Source organism: Giraffa tippelskirchi, chromosome 9, assembly GCF_054371585.1.
Source record: "Giraffa tippelskirchi isolate mGirTip1 chromosome 9, T2T-mGirTip1v1.2.pri, whole genome shotgun sequence".
In the NCBI taxonomy this organism is placed as follows: domain Eukaryota; kingdom Metazoa; phylum Chordata; class Mammalia; order Artiodactyla; family Giraffidae; genus Giraffa; species Giraffa tippelskirchi.
The window spans coordinates 107,374,530-107,394,755 of record NC_137283.1 but is presented as its reverse complement, the minus strand read 5'-3'; the positions used below and the strand labels follow the sequence as shown (position 1 = coordinate 107,394,755).

Genomic DNA, 20,226 nt, shown 5'->3' with positions numbered 1-20,226 from the left:
CAACAGATGAATAAATAAAGATGTGGTACATATATACAATGGACTGCTACTCAGACATAAAAAAGAATGAAATAATGCTATTTGCAGCAACATGGACAGACCTAGAGATTATCATATTAAATAAGTCAAAGAAAGACATATCATAGATCACTTATATGTGGAATCTAAAGAAATGATACAAATGAAATTATTTACAAAATAGAAATATAGAAAACAAACTTACAGTTACCACAGGGGAAAGTGGGGAGGGGGAATAAATTAGGAGTTTGGGATTAACCGGTACACACAGTTATATATAGGGCTTCCCAACTGGCTCAGTGTTAAGGAATCTGCCTGCCAATGCAGGAGACGTGGGTTCGACCCTTGGGTAGGGAAGATCCCCTGGAGAAGGAAATGGCAACCCGTTCCAGTATTCTTGCCTGGGAAATCCCATGGACAGGAGGAACCTGGCGGGCTGCAGTCCATGGGGGTCGCAAAAGAGTAAGACACAACTTAGCGACTAAACAACAACTATTATATATAAAATAAATAAGGTCCTACTGTATGGCACAGGAAACTATATATTCAGTGTCTTGTAATAAACTATAATGGAAAAGAATCTGGAAAAGAATCTGAAAAAAATGTGTGCGTGTGTGTGTGTAAACTGAATCATTTTGCTGTACACCAGAAACTAACACTGTAAACCAACTATTCTTCAGTTTTTTAAAAGCATATAGGTTAAAATACAGCAAAAATATTGCATAAAAAACAGAAGCAAACAAAGTCAAGTGAGAAGCACAGAGGGCTGTGCTTTGGGATGGAGTAAGGCCTAGATAGGGGCCAGATCTCACCAGAGCTTAGCTGTTGCTTATCCAGTGAGAAGCATGGGGTGCAGGGGTGGGCGGGGATATTTTCAGTGAGTGGCATGCTCTGGTGCTGTATCTAGAAGGTGACTACGGGTGCTTTCTGGAGGGTGAATTGTAGGGGCCAGGGATGTAAGCAAAGAGGGGAATAGGAGGAAACTCAAGAGAAGTGTGGTCTCACAGAAGCCAGAAGACGAAAATATTTCAAAAAGGAAAGAGTGGGCAGTAGTCTTGAATAGGGAAAAATTATCAGGGAGGTATTGATGGATTTGATGAGCAATTGTTTATGGGTGGTAGCTTTGCAAGCCCTCTTCAGTGAATTTAGGAAACATTGGGAAGTGAGTAAGAGAACATAGGGAGAAGAAACCATTCTTTCAAAAATGCTGTGGAGGGGTGCTGAGAGGTAGGACTGCCTTTGGAGGGTATGAAGTCAAGGCCTCGTTTCTAAAATCAGAGCTACTACAGCAGCTGCTCCGTGTGCTGACAGATGGGGGTCAGCAGAGAGGCAGACGCTGAGGATGCTGGTAGTTAACTGCAGAAGGATCCTCAAAAGGGGACTGTGAACTGTTTTGCCTTTTTATTGAAGTTGAAAATGGCATTACCTTTACTGATTAGTTTGTAGTTTGTTGGAATGTTCTTATATTAAGTTGAACCATATGAAGTTACCAGTATGCATACATTTTGACCTATAAAAACATGCTGTGGCAATATAATTCTACCTAAAAGAATTTGGATTTTCCACCTTAACTTAGACAATTTCTCTCATAGGACTTTACAAGTTTATATATATTTTTAAAATCTATTTTTTAATTGAAGGATATTTGCTTTACAGAATTTTGTTGTTTTCTGTCAAACCTCAACTTGAATCAGCCATAGGTATACATATATCCTCTCCCTTTGAACCTCCCTCCCCATCTCCCTCCCCATCCCACCCCTCTAGGTTGACACAAATCCCTGTTTGAATTTCCTGAGCCACACAGCAAATTCCCATTGGCTATCTATTTTACATATGGTAATGTAAGTTTCCATGTTACTCTTTTCATACATCTCACCCTCTCCTACCCTCTCCCCATGTCCAATAAGTCTATTCTCTATGTCTGTTTCTCCATTGCTGCCCTGCAAATAAATTCTTCAGTACCATTTTTCTAGATTCCGTATATATGCATTAGAATACAATATTTATCTTTCTCTTTCTGACTCACTTCACTCTGTATAATAGGTTCTAGGTTCATCCACCTCATTAGAACTGACTCAAATGCATTCCTTTTTATGACTGAGTAATATTCCATTGTGTATATGTACCACAACTTCCTTATCCATTCATCTGTCAATGGACGTCTAGGGTGCTTCCACATTCTAGCTATTGTAAATAGCGCTGCAGTGAACAGTGGGATACATGTGTCTTTTTCAATTTTAGTTTCCTCAGGGTATATGCCTAGGAGTGGGATTACTGGGCCATACGGTGGTTTTATTCCTAGTTTTTCAAGGAATCAACAAACTGTCTTCCATAGTGGCTGTATCAATTTACATTCCCACCAACAGTGCACAAGTGTTTCCTTTTCTCCACACCCTCTCCAGCATTTATTGTTTGTAAACTTTTTGAAGATGGCCATTCTGACTGGTGTGAGGTGATATCTCATTGTAGTTTTGATTTGCATTTTTCTAATAATGAGCGATGTTGAGCATCTTTTCATGTGTTTGTTAGCCATCTGTATGTCTTCTTTGGTGATATGTCTGTTTATGTCTTTTTCACACTTTTTGATTGGCTTGTTTTTCTGGTATTGAGTTGTATGCTGCTTATATATTTTGGAAATTAGTCCTTTGTCAGTTGTTTCATTTGCTATTATTTTCTCCCATTCTGAGGGTTGTATTTTCACCTTGCTTATAGTTCCTTTGCTGTGCAAAAGCTTTTAAGTTTAATCAGGTCCCACTTGTTTACTTTTGTTTTTATTTCTATTACTCTAGGAGGTGGGTCATAGAGGATTTTGCTTTGATTTATGTCATCAAGTGTTCTGCCTATGTTTTCCTCTAAGATTTTATAGTTTTTTGTCTTACATTTAGGTCTTTAATCCATTTTGAGTTTATCTTTGTATACGGTGTTAGGAAGTGTTCTAATTTCATTCTTTTACATATAGAAGTCCAGTTGTCCCAGCACCATTTCCTAAAGAGGCTGTCTTTGCCTGATTGTATTTTCTTGCCTCCTTGGTCAAAAATAAGGCACCCATGGGTGCATGGATTTATCTCTGGGCTTATCTTGTTCCGTTGGTCTCTATTTCTGTTTTTGTGCCAGTACCATACTGTCTTGATGACTGTAGCTTTGTAGTATAATCTGAAGTCAGGAAGGTTGATTCCTTCAGCTCCATTCTTCTTTCTCAAGACTGCGTTCAGCTATTTGGGGTCTTTTGTGTTTCCATATGAACTATGAAAGTTTTGTTGTAGTTCTGTGGAAAATGTCGTTGGTAATTTGATAGGAATCACACTGAATCTGTAGATTGTGTTTGGTAGTATAGTCATTTTCACAATATTGAGTCTTCCTACCCAGGAACATGGAATATCTCTCCATCTGTTTGCTGCTGCTGAGTCGCTTCAGTCGTGTCCGACTCTGTGCGACCCCAAAGACGGCAGCCCACCAGGCTCCCCTGTCCCTGGGATTCTCCAGGCAAGAACGCTGGAGTGGGTTGCCATTTCCTTCTCCAAAGCATGAAAGTGAAAAGTGAAAGTGAAGTCACTCAGTCATGTCCGACTCTTAGCGACCCCATGGACCGAAGCCTACCAGGCTCCTCCGTCCATGGGATTTTCCAGGCAAGAGGACTGGAGTGGGTTGCCATTGCCTTCTCCGCTCCATCTGTTTATGTCATCTTTTATTTCTTTCATTAGTGTCTTACAATTTTCTGTGTACAGTTTTTTTTCTCTCCTTAGGTAAGTTTATTCCTAGATATTTAATTCTTTTTGTTGCAGTGGTGAATGGGATTGATTCCTTAATTTCTCTTTCTGATTTTTCATTGTTAGTATATAGAAATGCAAGTGATTTCTGTGTATTGACTTTGTATCGTGCAACTTTGCTAAATTCACTGATTAGCTCTAGTAATTTTCTAATAGTATCTGTAGGGTTTTCTATGTACAATATCATGTCATCTGCAGTGAGAGCTTTACTTCTTCTTTTCTGAAGAAGATTCCTTTTTTTCTTTTACTTCTCTGATTGCTGTAGCTAGGACTTCTAGAACTATGTTGAATAACAGTGGTGAAGTGGACACCCTTGTCTTGTTCCTGATCTTAGGAGGAATGTTTTCAGATTTTCACCATTGAGGATAAAATGTTTGCTGTAGGCTTATTATATGTTACCTTAACTTTGTTGAGGTAGGTTCCTTCTATGCCCATTTTTCAAAAAGTTTTAATCATAAAAGGGTGCTGAATTTTGTCAAGGCTTTTTCTGCATCTGTTGAGATGATCATATGGTTTTTATCTTTCAATTTGTTAATATGGTATATCACACTGATTGATTTCTGTATAATGAAGAATCCTTGTATCCCTGAAAAAACCCAGCTTGATCATGGTGTATGAACTTTTTGATGTGTTGCTGAATTCTATTTGCTAAACTTTTGTTGAGGATTTTTGCATCTATGTTCATCAGTGATATTGGCCTGTAGTTTTCTTTTCTTGTGTTGTCTTTGGTTTTGGTGACAGGGTGATGGTGGCATCGTGAATGAGTTTGGAAGTGTTCCTTCCTCTGAAATTTTTTGAAAGAGTTTTAGAAGGATAGGCATTATCTCTTCTCTAAATGTTTGATAGAATTCTCCTGTGAAGCCATCTGGTCCTGGGGTTTTGGTTTTTGGGAGATTTTTGATCACAGCTTCAATTTCAGTGCTTGTAATTGGGTTGTTCATAATTTCTATTTCTTCCTGGTTCAGTCTTGGAAGATTGAACTTTTCTAAGAATCTGTCCATTTCTTCCAGGTTATCCATTTTATTGCCATATAGTTGTTCATAATAGTCTTATAATTCTTTGTATTTCTGCATTGTCTGTTGTAACCTCTCCTTTTTCATTTCTAATTTTGTTGATTTGATTCTTCTCTCTCTTTTCTTGATGAGTCTGGCTAAAGGTTTGTCAGTTTTGTTTATCTTCTCAAAGAACCAGCTTTTAGTTTTATTAATCTTTTCTATTGTTTCTCTCATTTCTTTTTCATTTATTTCTGCTCAGATCTTTATGATTTCTTGCCTTCTACTAATTTTGGGTTTTTTTGTTCTTCTTTTTCCAGTTGTTTAAGGTGTAAAGTTAGGTTGTCTATTCAATGTCTTCTTTGTTTCTTGAGATAGGATTTTATTGTTATAAACTTCCCTTTAGAACTGCTTTTGCTGCATCCCATAGGGTTTGAGTTGTCGTGTTTTCATTGTCATTTGTTTCTAGAAATCTTTTGATTTCTCTATTTCTTCAGTAATCTGTTGGGTGTTTAGAAACGTGTTGCTTAATAGTCACGTGTTTGTGTTTCTTATAGTTTTTTCCTTGTAATTGATATCTAGTCTGATAGTGTTGTGGTCGGAGAAGATGCTTGATACGATTTCAATCTTCTTAAATTTACTGAGGTTTGATTTGTGACCTGAGATGTGGTCTATCCTGGAGAATGTTCCATGTGCACTTGAGAAGGTGTATTCTTCTGCATTTGGATGGAATGTCCTGAAGATATCAATGAGATCCATCTCATCTAATGTATCTTTTAAGACTTGCGTTTCCTTATTAATTTTGTTCTGATGATCTGTCCATTGGTGTGAGTGGGGTGTTCAAGTCTCCTACTATTATTTTGTTACTGTTAATTTTTCCTTTTATGTCTGTTATGGTTTGTCTTATGTATTGAGGTGCTCCTATGTTGGGTGCATAGATATTTACAAGTGTTATGCCTTCCTCTTGGATTGATCCCTTGATCATTATGTAGTTCCTTCCTTATCTCTTGTAATCTTTATTTTAAGCTCTATTTTGTCTGATATGAGGATTGGTACTCCAGCTTTCTTTTGCTTGGAATATATTTTTGCATGGAATTTTGTTTGCATGGAATATATTTTTCCATCCTCTCACTTTCAGTCAATGTGTCTTGAGGTCTGAAGTGGGTTTCTTGTAGACAGCATATATATGTGTCTTGTTTTTGTATCCATTCAGCCAGTCTGTGTCTTTTGGTTGGAGCATTTAATTCATTTACATTTAAAGTAATTGTTGATATCTATGTTCCTGTTGCCATTTTCTTAATTGTTTGGGGTTGATTTTGTAGAACTTTTTTCTTCTCTTGTATTTCTTGGCTATATAAGTCCCTTTAACATTTGTTATAAAGCCGGTTTGGTGGTACTGAATTCTCTTAACTTTTGCTTGTCTGAGAAGCTTTTGATTTCTCCATCAATTTTGATTGAGATCCTTGCCAGGTAAAGTAATCTTGGTTGTAGACTTTTCCCTTTCAGTACTTTAAATAAATCCTACCATTCCCTTCTGGCCTGCAGGGTTTCTGCTGAAAGACCAGCTGTTAAACGTATAGGGTTTCCCTTGTATGTTACTTGTTGCTCTCCCTTGCTGCTTTCAATATTCTTTCTTTGTGTATAGTCTTTGTTAGCTCAATTAGTGTGTGTCTTGGCATGTTTCTCCTTGGGTTTATCCTGTATGGGACTCTTTGGGCCTCTTGAACTTGATTGACTATTTCCTTTTCCATGTTGGGGAAATTTTCAACTATAATCTCTTCAAAACTTTTCTCATACCCTTTCTTTTTCTCTTTTTCTTCTGGGACCCATATAATTTGAACGTTGGTGCATTTGATATTGTCCCAGAGGTCTCTGAGACTATCCCCAGTCCTTTTCATTCTTGTTACTTTATTCTGCTCTTCAGAAGTTATTTCCACCATTTTATCTTCCAACTCACTGATTCATTCTTCTGCTTCAGATATTCTGCTATTGATTAGAGCATTTTTAACTTCAATAATTGTGTTGTTTGTCTGTGTATGTTTATTCTTTAATTCTTCTAGGTCTTTGTTAATTGATTCTTGCATTTTCTACATTCTGTTTTCAAGGTTTTTGATCATCTTTACTATCATTATTCTGAATTCTTTTTCAGGTAGTTTGCCTATTTCCTCTTCATTTATTCAGACTTCTGTGTTTCTGGTTTGTTCCTTCCTTTGTATGGTATTTCTCTGCCTCTTCATTATTACTTTTTTTTTTAACTTACTGTGTTTGATGTCTCCTTTTCCCAGGCACCAGGGTTGAATTCATTCTTCCTTTTGGTTTCTTCCCTCCTAAGGTTAGTCCAGTGGTTTTGGTAAGCTTCGTATAGAGTGAGATTTGTGCTAAGTTTTTCTTGTTTTTGTTTTTGTTTGTTTTTCCTCTGATGGGCAAGGCTGAGTGAGGTGGTAATCGTCTGCTAATGATTGGGTTTGTATTTTTGTTTTGTTTGTCGTTTAGATGATGTGTCCTGCACAGGGTGCTACTGGTGGTTGGGTGATGCTGGGTCTCGTATTCAAGTGGTTTCCTTTGTGTGAGTTCTCACTCTCTGTTACTCCCTAGGGTTAGTTCTCGGGTAGTCTAGGGTCTTGGAGTCAGTGCTCCCACTCCAAAGGCTCAGGGTTAGATCTCACCTTCTGGCCACAACAAGCAGAAACTGAGAAGAAAAGGCTATCTTCTCTAACACTTAGTCATGAAACTCTTGATTCATTCTTGCAAAAATTTTACTGGATCATCACTCACATAGGATGGCAACTGTAAGGGTGGGGCTTCTGAACTTCACATAAGGAACAACTGAAGTACCTGGGGAATATTCAGCCTTCCAATATCTTGGCAGCTGAGAAGTAAAAGGCAGAGGGAGGGAGCCCAGGGTAGGAACAGCACCTGGGCACCTGCCCATGGGGGTGGCTGCCTGAGGTTCCTCAGAGCAGAGGGCAAAATGTGTACATACATTTTTAATTTGGAAACAATCTCAAACTTATCTCAGAGTTGCAGTAAAAGAATAAAGAATACTTCCCTCCCTGCCCCAAACCTTTTGAGAGTAAGTTACAAACCTGATTTCCTATCTCTCCCTAACATTTGAATGGGTGTTTTCTATAAATAGCATTCTTCTATAAGAGAATAGTACAATCTAGTAAAATCAGGAAATTAACGTTAATACATTGCTGCCAGCTAATCCTTCAACTCCATGCAAACCTTTGCTAGTCATCCTCCAGTGTCCTTAATCTCAAAGGGAACTAGTCCAGCATTTCACATTGCAGTTGGCAGTCATGTCTCTTTAGTCTCCTTCATTCTGGAACAGTTCCCCAGTCTCTTCCTTGATTTTCATGACCTTGACACTCTGAAGAATATTGATCAATGATTTTGTAGAACAGCTCCTTATCTGAGTTTGTCATGATTATTTTTGGCAGTTTGATAGCCAGCCTTCAAATTGGCCCCACTTCCTATTATTCAAGGATTTTCCAGGTGGCACTAGCAGTAAACAGCCTGCCTGCCAGTGCAGGAGACATAAGAGACGCAGGTTTGATCCTTGGTTCAGGAAGGTCCCCTGGAGGAGGGCATGGCAACCCACTCCAGTATTCTTGCCTGGAGAATCCCATAGACAGAGGAGCCTGCCAGGCTACAGTCCATAGGGTCGCTAAAAATCGGACATGACTGAAACAGCCTAGCACACGCATGCCTATTATTCAAACCCACATGCAGTCTCATTTCACGTGGTACCAGAGTAGGTCTTTGTAAGCCAGAGCATAGAGCCAAAGTGGTTAGGTTACAGAAGTAATTTCTTGGATCACTTGTTCTGGGGCAAGCAAACGTCATGTTGTGAGCAGCCCTACATATAAGCCCAGATGGCAAGGAACTGAAGCATCTAGCCAATAGCCAGGAGAAACTGAGGCCTTCCAACCATGTGGGTGAGCATGGAAGTCGAATCTTCAGCCCTGGTTAAACCCCAAGATGTCTATCGCTTGACAGCTGGACTTTAACCTTATAACAGACCTAAGACCAGAGTCACCCAATGCAGCCACTCTCAGATTGCTGACCCCAGAAACTGTGACAAAATAAATGTTTGTTGGCTTCAGGTACATAATGCATACAGGCAGGAATATCATAGAGGTGACGGTGGGTGCTTTTCAGTGCACCCTGTCGGGTGATACACAATTTCAATTCATGCCATTACTAGTCATCTTTATTTTAGTCCCTTGATTAAAGTAGAATCTTCTGGGATTTTCCATTGTGAAGTTGCTCTTTTTTTTCTCTTTTAATTAATGCGTATTTTGTGGGAGATGCTTTGAAACTATGTAAATAGTCCTTCAAAGTTTCATTTACTGTTCTCAGTATGAGGTCTTGGATTTCTATCTTATTGGATGGGATATAGTGTGTTACTGTCATTATTTGTTTTAATGTTCAAACTGTTTCAAATTTCACCTGAGTCCTTTCAGCCTGGCTCCTGTGTTCTCTGGACATGTCCTCATCATCCTTTAAGTATGTCTTTGATTTCTGGCACAAGATGTTCTAAACTCATCATGTTCTCTGCCTGCCCCAGCCCTGAAATCAGTCATTTCTCCAAGGACCTCTGGTTCTTTTTAGTGGAAAGCGGTATTATAGCCAAAGAGTGGGCACTGGGTGTACCTACTACCAATGGAATATCATTGCTCCCAAGCCCATTCAAAGGACATATATACATTTAAATATATTCATATATGTAAATATATACAACCATGCAAACATACACATATGTATCTACAAATATATACCACATATATTTTATATACTCTATAATATAAATGTATATATTTGTAAATATAATATAAATATATATTTATATCTTTAAATCCATAAGTTCATACTGGTATCTCTAATTGTAGGGTACTCTGGGGCTTCCCTCATAGCTCAGTTGGTAAAGAATCCACCTGCAATGCAGGAGACCCCTGGTTTGATTCCTAGGTCAGGAAGATCCCCTGGAGAAAGGGATAGGTTACCCACTCCAGTATTCTTGGGCTTCCCCTGTGGCTCAGCTGGTAAAGAATCTGCCTGCAATGTGGGAGACCTGGGTTCAGTCCTGGGTTGGGAAGATCCCCTGGAGAAGGGAAAGTCTACCCACTCCAGTATTCTGGCCTGGAGAATTCCATGAACTGGATAGTCCATGGGGAGTTCACTTTCTTTCTGGGTTTATTCGGTCCTTCTCCCTTTGCGTATTAGTGACTTCCTTGTCCAACAGTGAGAAACTTGGTTCCCATTACCTTTATTATATTTCTTTAATTCATTCCCACATATATAACCAGCCTCCCATCACCACTGCATCCACCCTTTCCCCCACAAAGTATTAGTCGCTCAGTCGTGTCAGACTCTTTGCAACCCCATGGACTGTAGGCTGCCAGGTTCCTCTGTCCATGGGATTTCCCAGGCAAGAATACTGGAGTGAGTTGCCATTTCCTTCTCCAGGAGATCTTCCTGACCCAGGAATTGAACCCAGGTCTCCCACATTGCAGGCAGACTCTTTACCATGTGAGCCACTAGGGAAGCCAAAGATGCCCTCTATTCAGGCACTGACTCCCTTCTCAGAGACACCACCCTCATGAATGCCTTCCTTATCCCCTTGGGCCCCAGGCCATCCCTCCACATAGATACTCACACCCACTGCTCCCTAGCCATGGATGCCCGCCTCACACACTCAGGCCCGAACTCCCCATACAGGATCTGTCCTCTGTTGGAAGCCCTTGTCACTCCAGTTGGGCTCCGACAGGCTGTCACAGGCTGCCTCCCCTTGCTCTGCCCCAACTGATGGCTTTAGGGTTGACTTGTTCAGGGAGGGAAAGGGAAAGAGCAGGCCTCTGTGATTTTATAATGGATGTCAGCACTGAAAGGAACATTCTCTCCCCACCCCACCCCCGGCCAGGTGAATTGTGAATCTCATCTGTAGTGGTTCCAAATTTCTGGTTACACCAGAATACCCTGGAAGCTTGCAGAAATACAAATCTCAAGCAAACAAAAGACAGCACTAAAAACAGGGAGAAACCGAAGCGTCCTTAAAAAATAGTTATATAGATTATAGGGAGGCTTTCATTTTTCATTTTAGACTTTTGGTTCCTCTTTACATTTTCTACATTTATACTTCTATGTATATTCATAGGATTATGGCCCATGTTTTTTATAATTTTCTATATTAAAAACATAATTAGCAAGGTTATTATTTTTTAAGCAATACAAAATATAGAATTCCAGACCCTATGGCTGGAGATTCTGATCCAGTACACCTGGGTTAAGGCCTGCGCATCTGTGCTTTACAAAATTCTCCACTGACTGTAACAATCAGCCAGGTTGTGGAACCCCTCACTCCACCAACTCTTCTAGCTCCTGCAGCAGCTGTCTGAATATCCACTGGGCCTGCACCCAGCCCTCCATCACAGAGGGACATTGATAGAGATAAAACCACATGAGCTTTCTGAAAACTCAGGACAGGTTGGATTTGGTTTGCGGGAAACATGGGTTCGATCCCTAGGTTAGGAAGATCCCCTGGGGAGGGCATGGCAACCCACTCCAATATTCGTGCCTGGAGAATCCCCATGGACAGAGGAGCCTGGTGGGCTACAGTCCATGGGGTCACAAAAAGTCGGACACAACTGAGCAACTAAGCACAGGACAGCGGCACATACCATCCTAATGGAAGACATCACTAATAGGGAATACTGGGGTACATATGGGGTATGTAGGAACTCTGTACAGAATTCTATGAATCTGAAGAGGTTCTACAATAAAAAGTGTTAGAAAAAAAGATGCAGTTTACAGGAGATGCAATAGGGTGATGTGGCAAACTCGATGATGGCACTCTGTAAATCATCAGGAAAAGATGAAAGTATCAAATAGGCATGAAGGATATAAGTAGGGGTCATCATTTCCATGTGGGAGATGAGACACGGGGCCATTATTGCAGCCCATTGGTCTACGTTTCCAGGAGTGACAGTCCAGTGCTGCTGCTGTTCCAGGAAATTTAAGGACAGGAGGGACAGACTGCTCCCAAAGGTCACTGTGGAAAGGTCTCATAGATGACCAGTTGCCCTGACGGGGAGAGCATGGGCCTGCTTACAGGCAGGGAGGAAGGATGACTCTGGGAGGGGCAGTTGTATTCTTTGCCCTTTGAGAACAGCTGTTACGGGTTTGATGTGCAGCGTTTACTGGCAGAGCAAACCCAGTGCTGTGCATGGTAACCAGTCCCTGTTGCCAGTGGCTCAAAGCCAAACAACAGCTGAAAATGTTCAAGTCTACAAAAACCTACAAAGACTACAAAACCATGCAGCCACTTATCACTGGGTGCGCCCCTGGTGTTTGTAATCATAGACATGCCTGAAAGAGAGGAAAAACTACATTTCCTTTTATTCTAGGACAGATAACATATCCTACAAAATGGGCGGGAAATCCTACAATGTATTAATTGTGTCGTGAATTGGAAGCGTTTTACACCCAAAATTATCTTGTTTGTCTAAAGCCAAAAGTCCTTTTAAAAAACACAAAGCAATCTTATTTGCAAAGCAGAAATAGACACCCAGATGTAGAGAACAAACATGTGGACACAAAAGGGGGCTGAGTGGGGGTGGGATGAATCGGGAGATTGGGATTGACATATATACACTGTTGATACTATCTATAAAATAGATAATGAGAGCCTACTGTATAGCTCAGGGGACTCTATTCAGTGCTCTGTGATGACCTAAATGGGAAGAAAAAAAAAAAGAGGGGATAGATGTATACACATAGCTGATTTACTTTGCTGTACAGTAGAAACTAACACAATGTTGTAAAGCAACTGTATTCTAATAAAAATTAATTTAAAAATAAAAAATACAAACAACATTTTAATTTTACAGTTCTCAGAGAGAATGTAGAAGAGTATCATTCTCCCATACCAATAAAAATACCAACAGCTAGGGCCCAAACATCAAAAATACCACCATCACCACTCATGTATGTGCTTGTGGCAGACTGTCCCTTCTGTCTCCTAGGGCAGCAAAAACACATGCTCAACTGCAAGAATTATCCCCTTTGTTGCTAGAAGCATCCAGAAATGGGGTTACCTAGGCACCTGGGTGCTTGCTCCTGGGTAAAGCAAGAGAGCTGGAACTGCCTCTGCTTTGTGCATTGGCAGGCTATGTGGGTCAAAGTTTAGTAGCAGAAAACATAATCCACTCTAGGTAGACTAAACAAAAAGTGATTTTTATAGGATTTTCAGTGGCTTTCAGAATCCCTGGAGGGCTAAAGAGACAGACTGTAGACCAGGCTGCCAGGAATGACTCCCCAAACCACATGGCAAACCCTCAGCGTGGCTTCTGCATCTGCCTAGATCAGGAAGGAATCCCAGTGGCTGCTGGCCGCAAACCAGCCACTTCAGCTAAAATCAGGAAGCTGCCACTGCGGTGGCCAGCTCAAGAGCGTGTTGCCTTTGCCACAGTCTGCAAAATAAATACCTTACATATTGCTTCTTCCCGTATGACTCTATTCCAAATCAGACTCTTGTGAGTGTAAGTGGTGATTAGAATCTAAATCACATTTTGAACCTCGATTGCAAGGGTGTCTGAGATGTTATTTTTTTGTTTTTCAACCTCTGCATGTAGGACAGGAAATTCAAATGGATACTGAGGAATCTAATTTATGTTATCTGTCACAGTCTGCCCCTCTCGTTATCCACACACATTCCTCTTGCTATAAGTAGAACCAGCTCCCTCCTCCATTCATCACTGTATCCTACTCAGAGTCCAGGATATCTGGGTTTTGTGCAGCTCTCCTTATCAAGTCCAGACAAGGCTGCTTGTGACCTAGTAACCTAAAAGTTAAAAGATGGCCTGTCTGCTCTCAATGTACACTGGAGGCAAAGGAAAATGGAAGGTCTCCAGAAAGGGAGAAAATGGAAACATATAGTTGTCATTTGTATTAGTAGTCATCAAATTCCACGAGGCAAGAACGGTGAAAGCACCTGCTTGCATGATGGAGTGAGGTCTTTGGGTAGCCGTCGGAAGGGCTCCCTTGTTCTGTTAAGCCCATGACCCAAATCCTAGCCATCTTGCATTAGCTGCAACAAAAGTAAAGCTGGTAGGCAGTCTCTCTTTTTTTTTGTTTTAGTTTTTCTATCTCTACTTGTACTTTTTCCTGCTGCCACTGAGGTAATAATGCTTGATTAGCTAAATGCAGATAAACCACAAGGTTATAGGCTCTACCGTGTTTCTCCCCACTCCCTCCCCCCCCGCCCCGGCCGTCTCTGCATCACTAAGGGAGCAGCCACATCTGGGCCCTGCAGTTTTCAGCTGTCTCTGATAGTTTCTCTGAGAAAAGCCCTGGGTAAGGAGCAGTGGTGTGGCAATGCCTACTTCAGCAGCAAGGACAGTATGGCCATGAGGCAGCAGTATGTCACATTTAGGGACTAGCTTTGGGGATGGGTGAAAAATAGACTTTAAAGATAGATGTGCCTAATCAGTTCTGGGAAAAAGACAGCAGCAACATTGTTATTCAAATCTCTGAATCCTCATGTAAAACAGAACTGGGTAGCACAGCCAGCACACATATGCAGCACTTACATCAAAACCAAATAAGTTATCCACAGATAAGCCTCCAGCAGCCACAAAACCTGCAGAATATCAGTGTTTGTACGAAAGGAATAAGTCAGGGGTGGGGGGACAACAGGGCATCTGACAGACCTGAGACCAGGAGAACCCCAGAATAGGTAACAGGAATGCACTGGAAATGAGTGCAGGCTGATTTGAGCATAGCAGCTGAAACTGGAGAGGGGTTTTACCCAATTCAGTGCCAGAATAGTGCCAGGGTTCTTGGTGGGTTCTGAAAGGAACTCAGGCAGTCTGGGCCACATTAACTCCTGAACCCTAAAACCAAAGCCCTCTTCCAGGCCAGAGCTCCATCTGAACCGAAAATGCCGACAGTGGAGTCAAAATTGAGCACAACAGTGCCAGGAGACATGAGGGAAAGAGGAAGTCCAGATAAAAGTGGGGAAAAGGAAGAGATACAGAAAATGGCATCCTACTCCTGTATTCCTGCCTGGGAAATCCCATGGACAGAAGAGCCTCCTGGGCTACAATCCATGGGGTCACAAAGAGTTGACATGACTTAACGATTAAACAACAGGAAATATCAGAAAGCAAGAGGCCATGGTTTTAAACACTTCACGGTGATAACCAAAGAGGGAGTTCTGTCAAGTTAGTGAGATTTTCTTGAACTGTACTTCCTTCTAACTATTCAGAAAAGCTAATTTTGCATAATGAGCAACAGAAAAGTATCAACTTCCAAGCTCATAAGAAGTTACTAGGGAGATGAAAGAACATGGAGTAGAATAACATCTCTCTGATGAAAGCATGCTGGAAAGACAACTTGATGGAAGAGGTCAAAACTGAAGCATAACTGTTGGTGGGAATGTAAACTGGTACAGCCACTATGGAGAACAGTATGGAGGTTCCTTAAAAAACTAAAAATAGAGCTACCATGAGCCTGCAATTCCACTCCTGGGCATATATCCAGAGAAAAACATGACCCAAAAAGATACATACGCCCCAGTGTTCATTGCAGCACTGTTTACAATGGCCAAGACATGGAAACAAACTAAATGTCCATCAACAGAGAAATGGATAAAGAAGTCATGTATGTGTGTGTGCATGTGTATATAAAAACACAATGGAATATTATTCGGCCATTAAAAAGAATGAAATAAGGCCATTTGCAGCAACATGGATGGATCAAGAGAGTGTCATACTGAAGAAATATAAGACGTCGCTTATATGTGGAATCTAAAAAGAAATGATACAAATGAACTTCATAAAAAAAAAAAAAAAAAGAAAGACTCACAGACTTAGAAATGAACTCATGGATGCCAGGGGGAAGGGACAGTTAAGGACTTTGGAAAAGTCATGTGCACACTGCTATATTTAAAATGGATAACCAACAAGGACCTACTGTATAGCACATGGAACTCAACTCAATGTTATGTGCCAGCCTGGATGGAAGAGGGGTTTGGGGGAGAATGGATACATGTATATGTATGGCTGAGTCCCTTCATTGTTCACCTGAAACTATCGCAACATTGTTTATTGGCTATACCCCAATACAAAATGTTTTCAGTGTTGAAAAATAAGTAAAAATAAAATTTTATTTAAAAAAAACACTGAAGCATAGTATTTCAAAATGAGCTTAAAATATAAAACTCTAAAATTCAAAAAGAAATGAGAGGGGCTTCCTTTGGTGGCACAGTGGATAAGATTCCGCCTACCGACGCAGGAAACACTAGTTTGATCCCTGGTCTGGGAAGATTCCACGTGCAGCTAAGCCTGTGCGCCACAGCTGTTGAGCCTGTCCCCTAGAGCCCAGGAGCCACGACTACTGAGCCCACATGCCACAGCTGTTGAAGCCCTCATGCCCTGAGGCCCGTGCTCTGCAACAAGAGAAACCACTGCAACGAGAAGCCCATGCAACAAAACTGGAGAGTAGCCCCCTCTCGCCGCCTCTCGCCGCACTGGGAGAAAAGCCTGCAGCAACGAACACCCAGCACAGCCAAAAATAAAATAATGAGGAAAGATATTAAAAACATTTAAGAGAAAATGTCACATATTGGCAATAGGCAAGGAAGATTTAGCATGGACAGGAGGAGCCTTGATGAAGAAAAACAAAGCGAGGGAACTGAAAAACTACTAAAAACGGTAATGCCAAAAAACTTTTTTCCTGAAACTGAAAACTACTTACTCAAAGAGCACAACATATGTGACAATACTGACCCAAAATAATACCATGTAGTAAGTTAACTCGGAGAAGGCAATGGCACCCCACTCCAGTACTCTTGCCTGGAAAATCCCATGGATGGAGGAGCCTGGTAGGCTACAGTCCATGGGGTCTCTGAGAGTCGGACACGACTGAGCGACTTCACTTTAACTTTTCCCTTTCATGCACTGGAGAAGGAAATGGCAACCCACTCCAATATTCTTGCCTGGAGAATCCTAGGGACGGCGGAACCTGGTGGGCTGCCGTCTATAGGGTCGCACAGAGTCGGACACAACTGAAGCAACTTAGCAGCAGCAGCAGCAGTAAGTTAACTGGACTTTAAAGGAAAAAGTTCCTTTAGACATCTAAAAGACAAAGTGTCTTTTAAGGGAAAGAAAATTGGATTATTCTCAGGCTTTTAAAATGCAACACTTTATGTCAGAAAAAAAAAAAGTGGAGTGCAGACGGTCTCCAACTTACAGTGGTTCAACTTAATTTTTTGACTTTACAATGGTGTGAAAGTGATATGCATTCAACAGAAAATTGCTTCAAATTTTGAATTTTGATCTTTTCCTGGGCTAGTGATATGCACTATGATACTCTAGTGATGCTGGCTCTCTGGACAAAGATGGGACCATTTGAACTTCAAAAAGAATAGTAATTGCAATAGAATGGAACTCAAATATGTTTAAATCCATGAGTTTATGATTAGTTTTTTAAAAATATGGTCACCTTATAAGGATAATAAGGAACTATTTCATTATCTGGAAAGTGGGCAAATAAAGTGAAAGAATCAAGCATATGACTTCCTTGGTGGTCCACTGGCACTCTGCACTCCCAGTGCAGGGGGCCTGGGTTCAATCCTTGGTCAGGAAACTAGATCCCACATGCTGTAAGTAAGACCGGGCACAGCCAAATAAATAAATACATTTTTTTTTAAACAAGTGTGATGAGTTGATCTAGCCACTGTGCATCAGTGATTCTGGAAGTCATAAAAAAACACTGCGGCCCTTCTGATGACACAGCATTCTACCTCCGGTGTGTTCACCACAGCAATTGTGAATCTCACCAAGCCTCTGGATCCAATTGCTGACATGCAGAAAATATAAAGAACAGAGGAACATTTTCGAACTGCATCATGAATATGCCATCAGCAAAACCCAGAAACCCAGACTGAGAGGAATTCTACAACCTGGTTTCTTCGACAGATAAATTGTTAAGGAAAAGAAAGGAGGGAGAATCTGTAGATTAAAAGGCCACTCATGCCAGATTAAATTATAGTCTAGGGATGCACATGTGAATGAAAAAAAATCTTTTTAAAGTGCAAAGAAGTGAATACTGTAGAAGTCAGGTTGATGGCTCCTTATAAGGGGAGAGAGGGTGTTGTGATGAGGATGGAGCACATGGAAGGGGTTTCTGGGTCAGCTGCCGAAATTTCTGCTTTTTGACCCAGCTCATGTTTACCTTCTAATAATTCTATGTGTTTGTTTTGTGTGGCTTTCTATTATATGTCTTATTTACAATAAAAAGGTAAAAAGCATTGATAGATTTAAAGCACAGCAGTTTTTCATGATAAATATTGGATAAACCTTGTTCTTTTTGTTTTTAACATGCATGTGTGGCAGTGATATCAATTCAGTTCAGTCGCTCAGTCGTGTCCAACTCTTTGCGACCCCATGAACCGCAGCATGCCAGGCCTCCCTGTCCATCACCAACTCCCGGATTTTACCCAAACTCATGTCCATTGAGTCGGTGATGCCATCCAGCCATCTCATCCTCTGTCGTCCCCTTCTCCTCCTGCCTTCAATCTTTCCCAACATCAGGGTCTTTTCCAGTGAGTCACCTCTTCGCATGAGGTGGCCAAAATATTGGAGTTTCAGCTTCAACATCAGTCCTTCCAATGAACACCCAGGACTGATCTCCTTTAGGATGGACTGGTTGGATCTCCTTGCAGTACAAGGGACTCTCAAGAGTCTTCTCCAACACCACAATTCAAAAGCATCAGTTCTTCGGTGTTCAGCTTTCTTTATAGTCCAACTCTCACATCCATACATGACTACTGGAAAAACTATAGCCTTGACTAGACGGACCTTTATTGACAGAGTAATGTCTCTGCTTTTTAATATGCTGTCTAGGTTGGTCATAACTTTCCTTCCAAGGAGTAAGCGTCTTCTAATTTCATGGCTGCAGTGATTTTTGGAGCCCCCCAAAATAAAGTTAGCCACTGTTTCCACTGTTTCCCCATCTATTTGCCATGAAGTGATGGGACTGGATGCCATGATCTTAGTTTTCTGAATGTTGAGCTTTAAGCCAACTTTTTCACTCTCCTCTTTCACTTTCATCAAGAGGCTCTTTAGTTCTTCTTCACTTCTGCCATACGGGGGGTGTCGTCTGCATATCTGAGGTTATTGATATTTCTCCTGGCAATCTTGATTCCAGCTTGTGCTTCCTCCAGCCTAGCGTTTCTCATGATGTATTCTGCATATAAGTTAAATAAGCAGGGTGACAATATACAGCCTTGACGTACTCCTTTTCCTATTTGGAACCAGTCTGTTGTTCCATGTCCAGTTCTAACAGTTGCTTCCTGACCTGCATACAGGTTTCTCAAGAGGCAGGTCAGGTGGTCTGGTATTCCCATCTCTTTCAGAATTTTCCACAGTTTATTGTGATCCACACAGTCAAAGGCTTTGGTATAGTCAATAAAGCAGAAATAGATGTTTTTTCTGGAACTCTCTTGCTTTTTCGATGATCCAGTGATATGACATTTTAACCAAAAACTTCACTCTTACAAGCTTATAACAGCCTCTAAGGCCCTTATGTATAACAATGTAAAATAGAAAGTCACATTTTAAAAGCAAGATGTTTCAATTCTAAGAAAGAATAAGTGTTATACATTATCTAGAGGGCTCCCCAGGTGGCGCAGTGGTAAAGAATCTGCCTGCCAATACAGGAGCCACAGTAGATGTGGGTTTGATCCTTGGGGCAGGAAGATCCCCTGGAGGAGGAAATGGCAACCCACTCCAGTATTGTTGCTGGGATAATCCCATGGACAGAGGAACCTGGCGTGCTACAGTCCATGGGGTCGCAAAGAGTTGGACTTGATGGAGTGACTGAGCACAGCACCCTAAATACTCATCAACTATACTTTTGTTCCAGTGTCTGCACAGTGGAATGGACATTGTAAAAATGAGGTCCCATGGACTCATTTGAAGTATATATCACTTTGTGGGGAATGTTGAAATATATATACACACACATAACCCTTTCATCAGCATTATGTTTAAAGAAAACATATGTATGTATTAATGTATATAAGCATAAATGTTACATATAAATATTATTGAATATATCTATATACATAGCATATATGTGTCTGTACCCACTATATACTTTTTTCATCTAGTGGATCTGATGAAATCAACAGTACCTTAAAAAAACTTTAGCAGCCTTAGACATTCAAATGCATGAATTTCTCTGATATATTAAGGTCCCTCTGTACTTTGATCTATAAATAACTTTTCTCTCTTGTTGATGTGCCTTTTAGGCTTAGGCATAAAATCCTAGCTTTGGTGAGACTGCAGTGCCTTTCTGGTTCGCCTGTCACTGACACAGCTCTCTGACACATTGAAGGCAGAGAAGTGTTAGAGAAACATAGTAAGTTTTGCTCTCCTCAC

General features: G+C 40.9%; 1 protein-coding gene across 4 annotated transcripts in view; it reads left to right on the top strand.

The window, feature by feature from the left end:
* The window catches only part of FIG4 (FIG4 phosphoinositide 5-phosphatase), a 165,743-nt gene that overhangs the window by 137,059 nt on the left and 8,458 nt on the right, over positions 1-20,226 (top strand). The window contains exon 23 of one of the 4 annotated variants that reach the window (XM_081526721.1): positions 20,097-20,206. The exons of the other annotated variants lie outside the window; for them this stretch is intronic. Within the exon in view, the coding sequence (XP_081382847.1) occupies positions 20,097-20,172 (76 nt within the window). The 3' untranslated portion in view covers positions 20,173-20,206. The remainder of the gene's footprint in view (positions 1-20,096; positions 20,207-20,226) is intronic. 4 annotated transcript variants of the gene reach the window in all.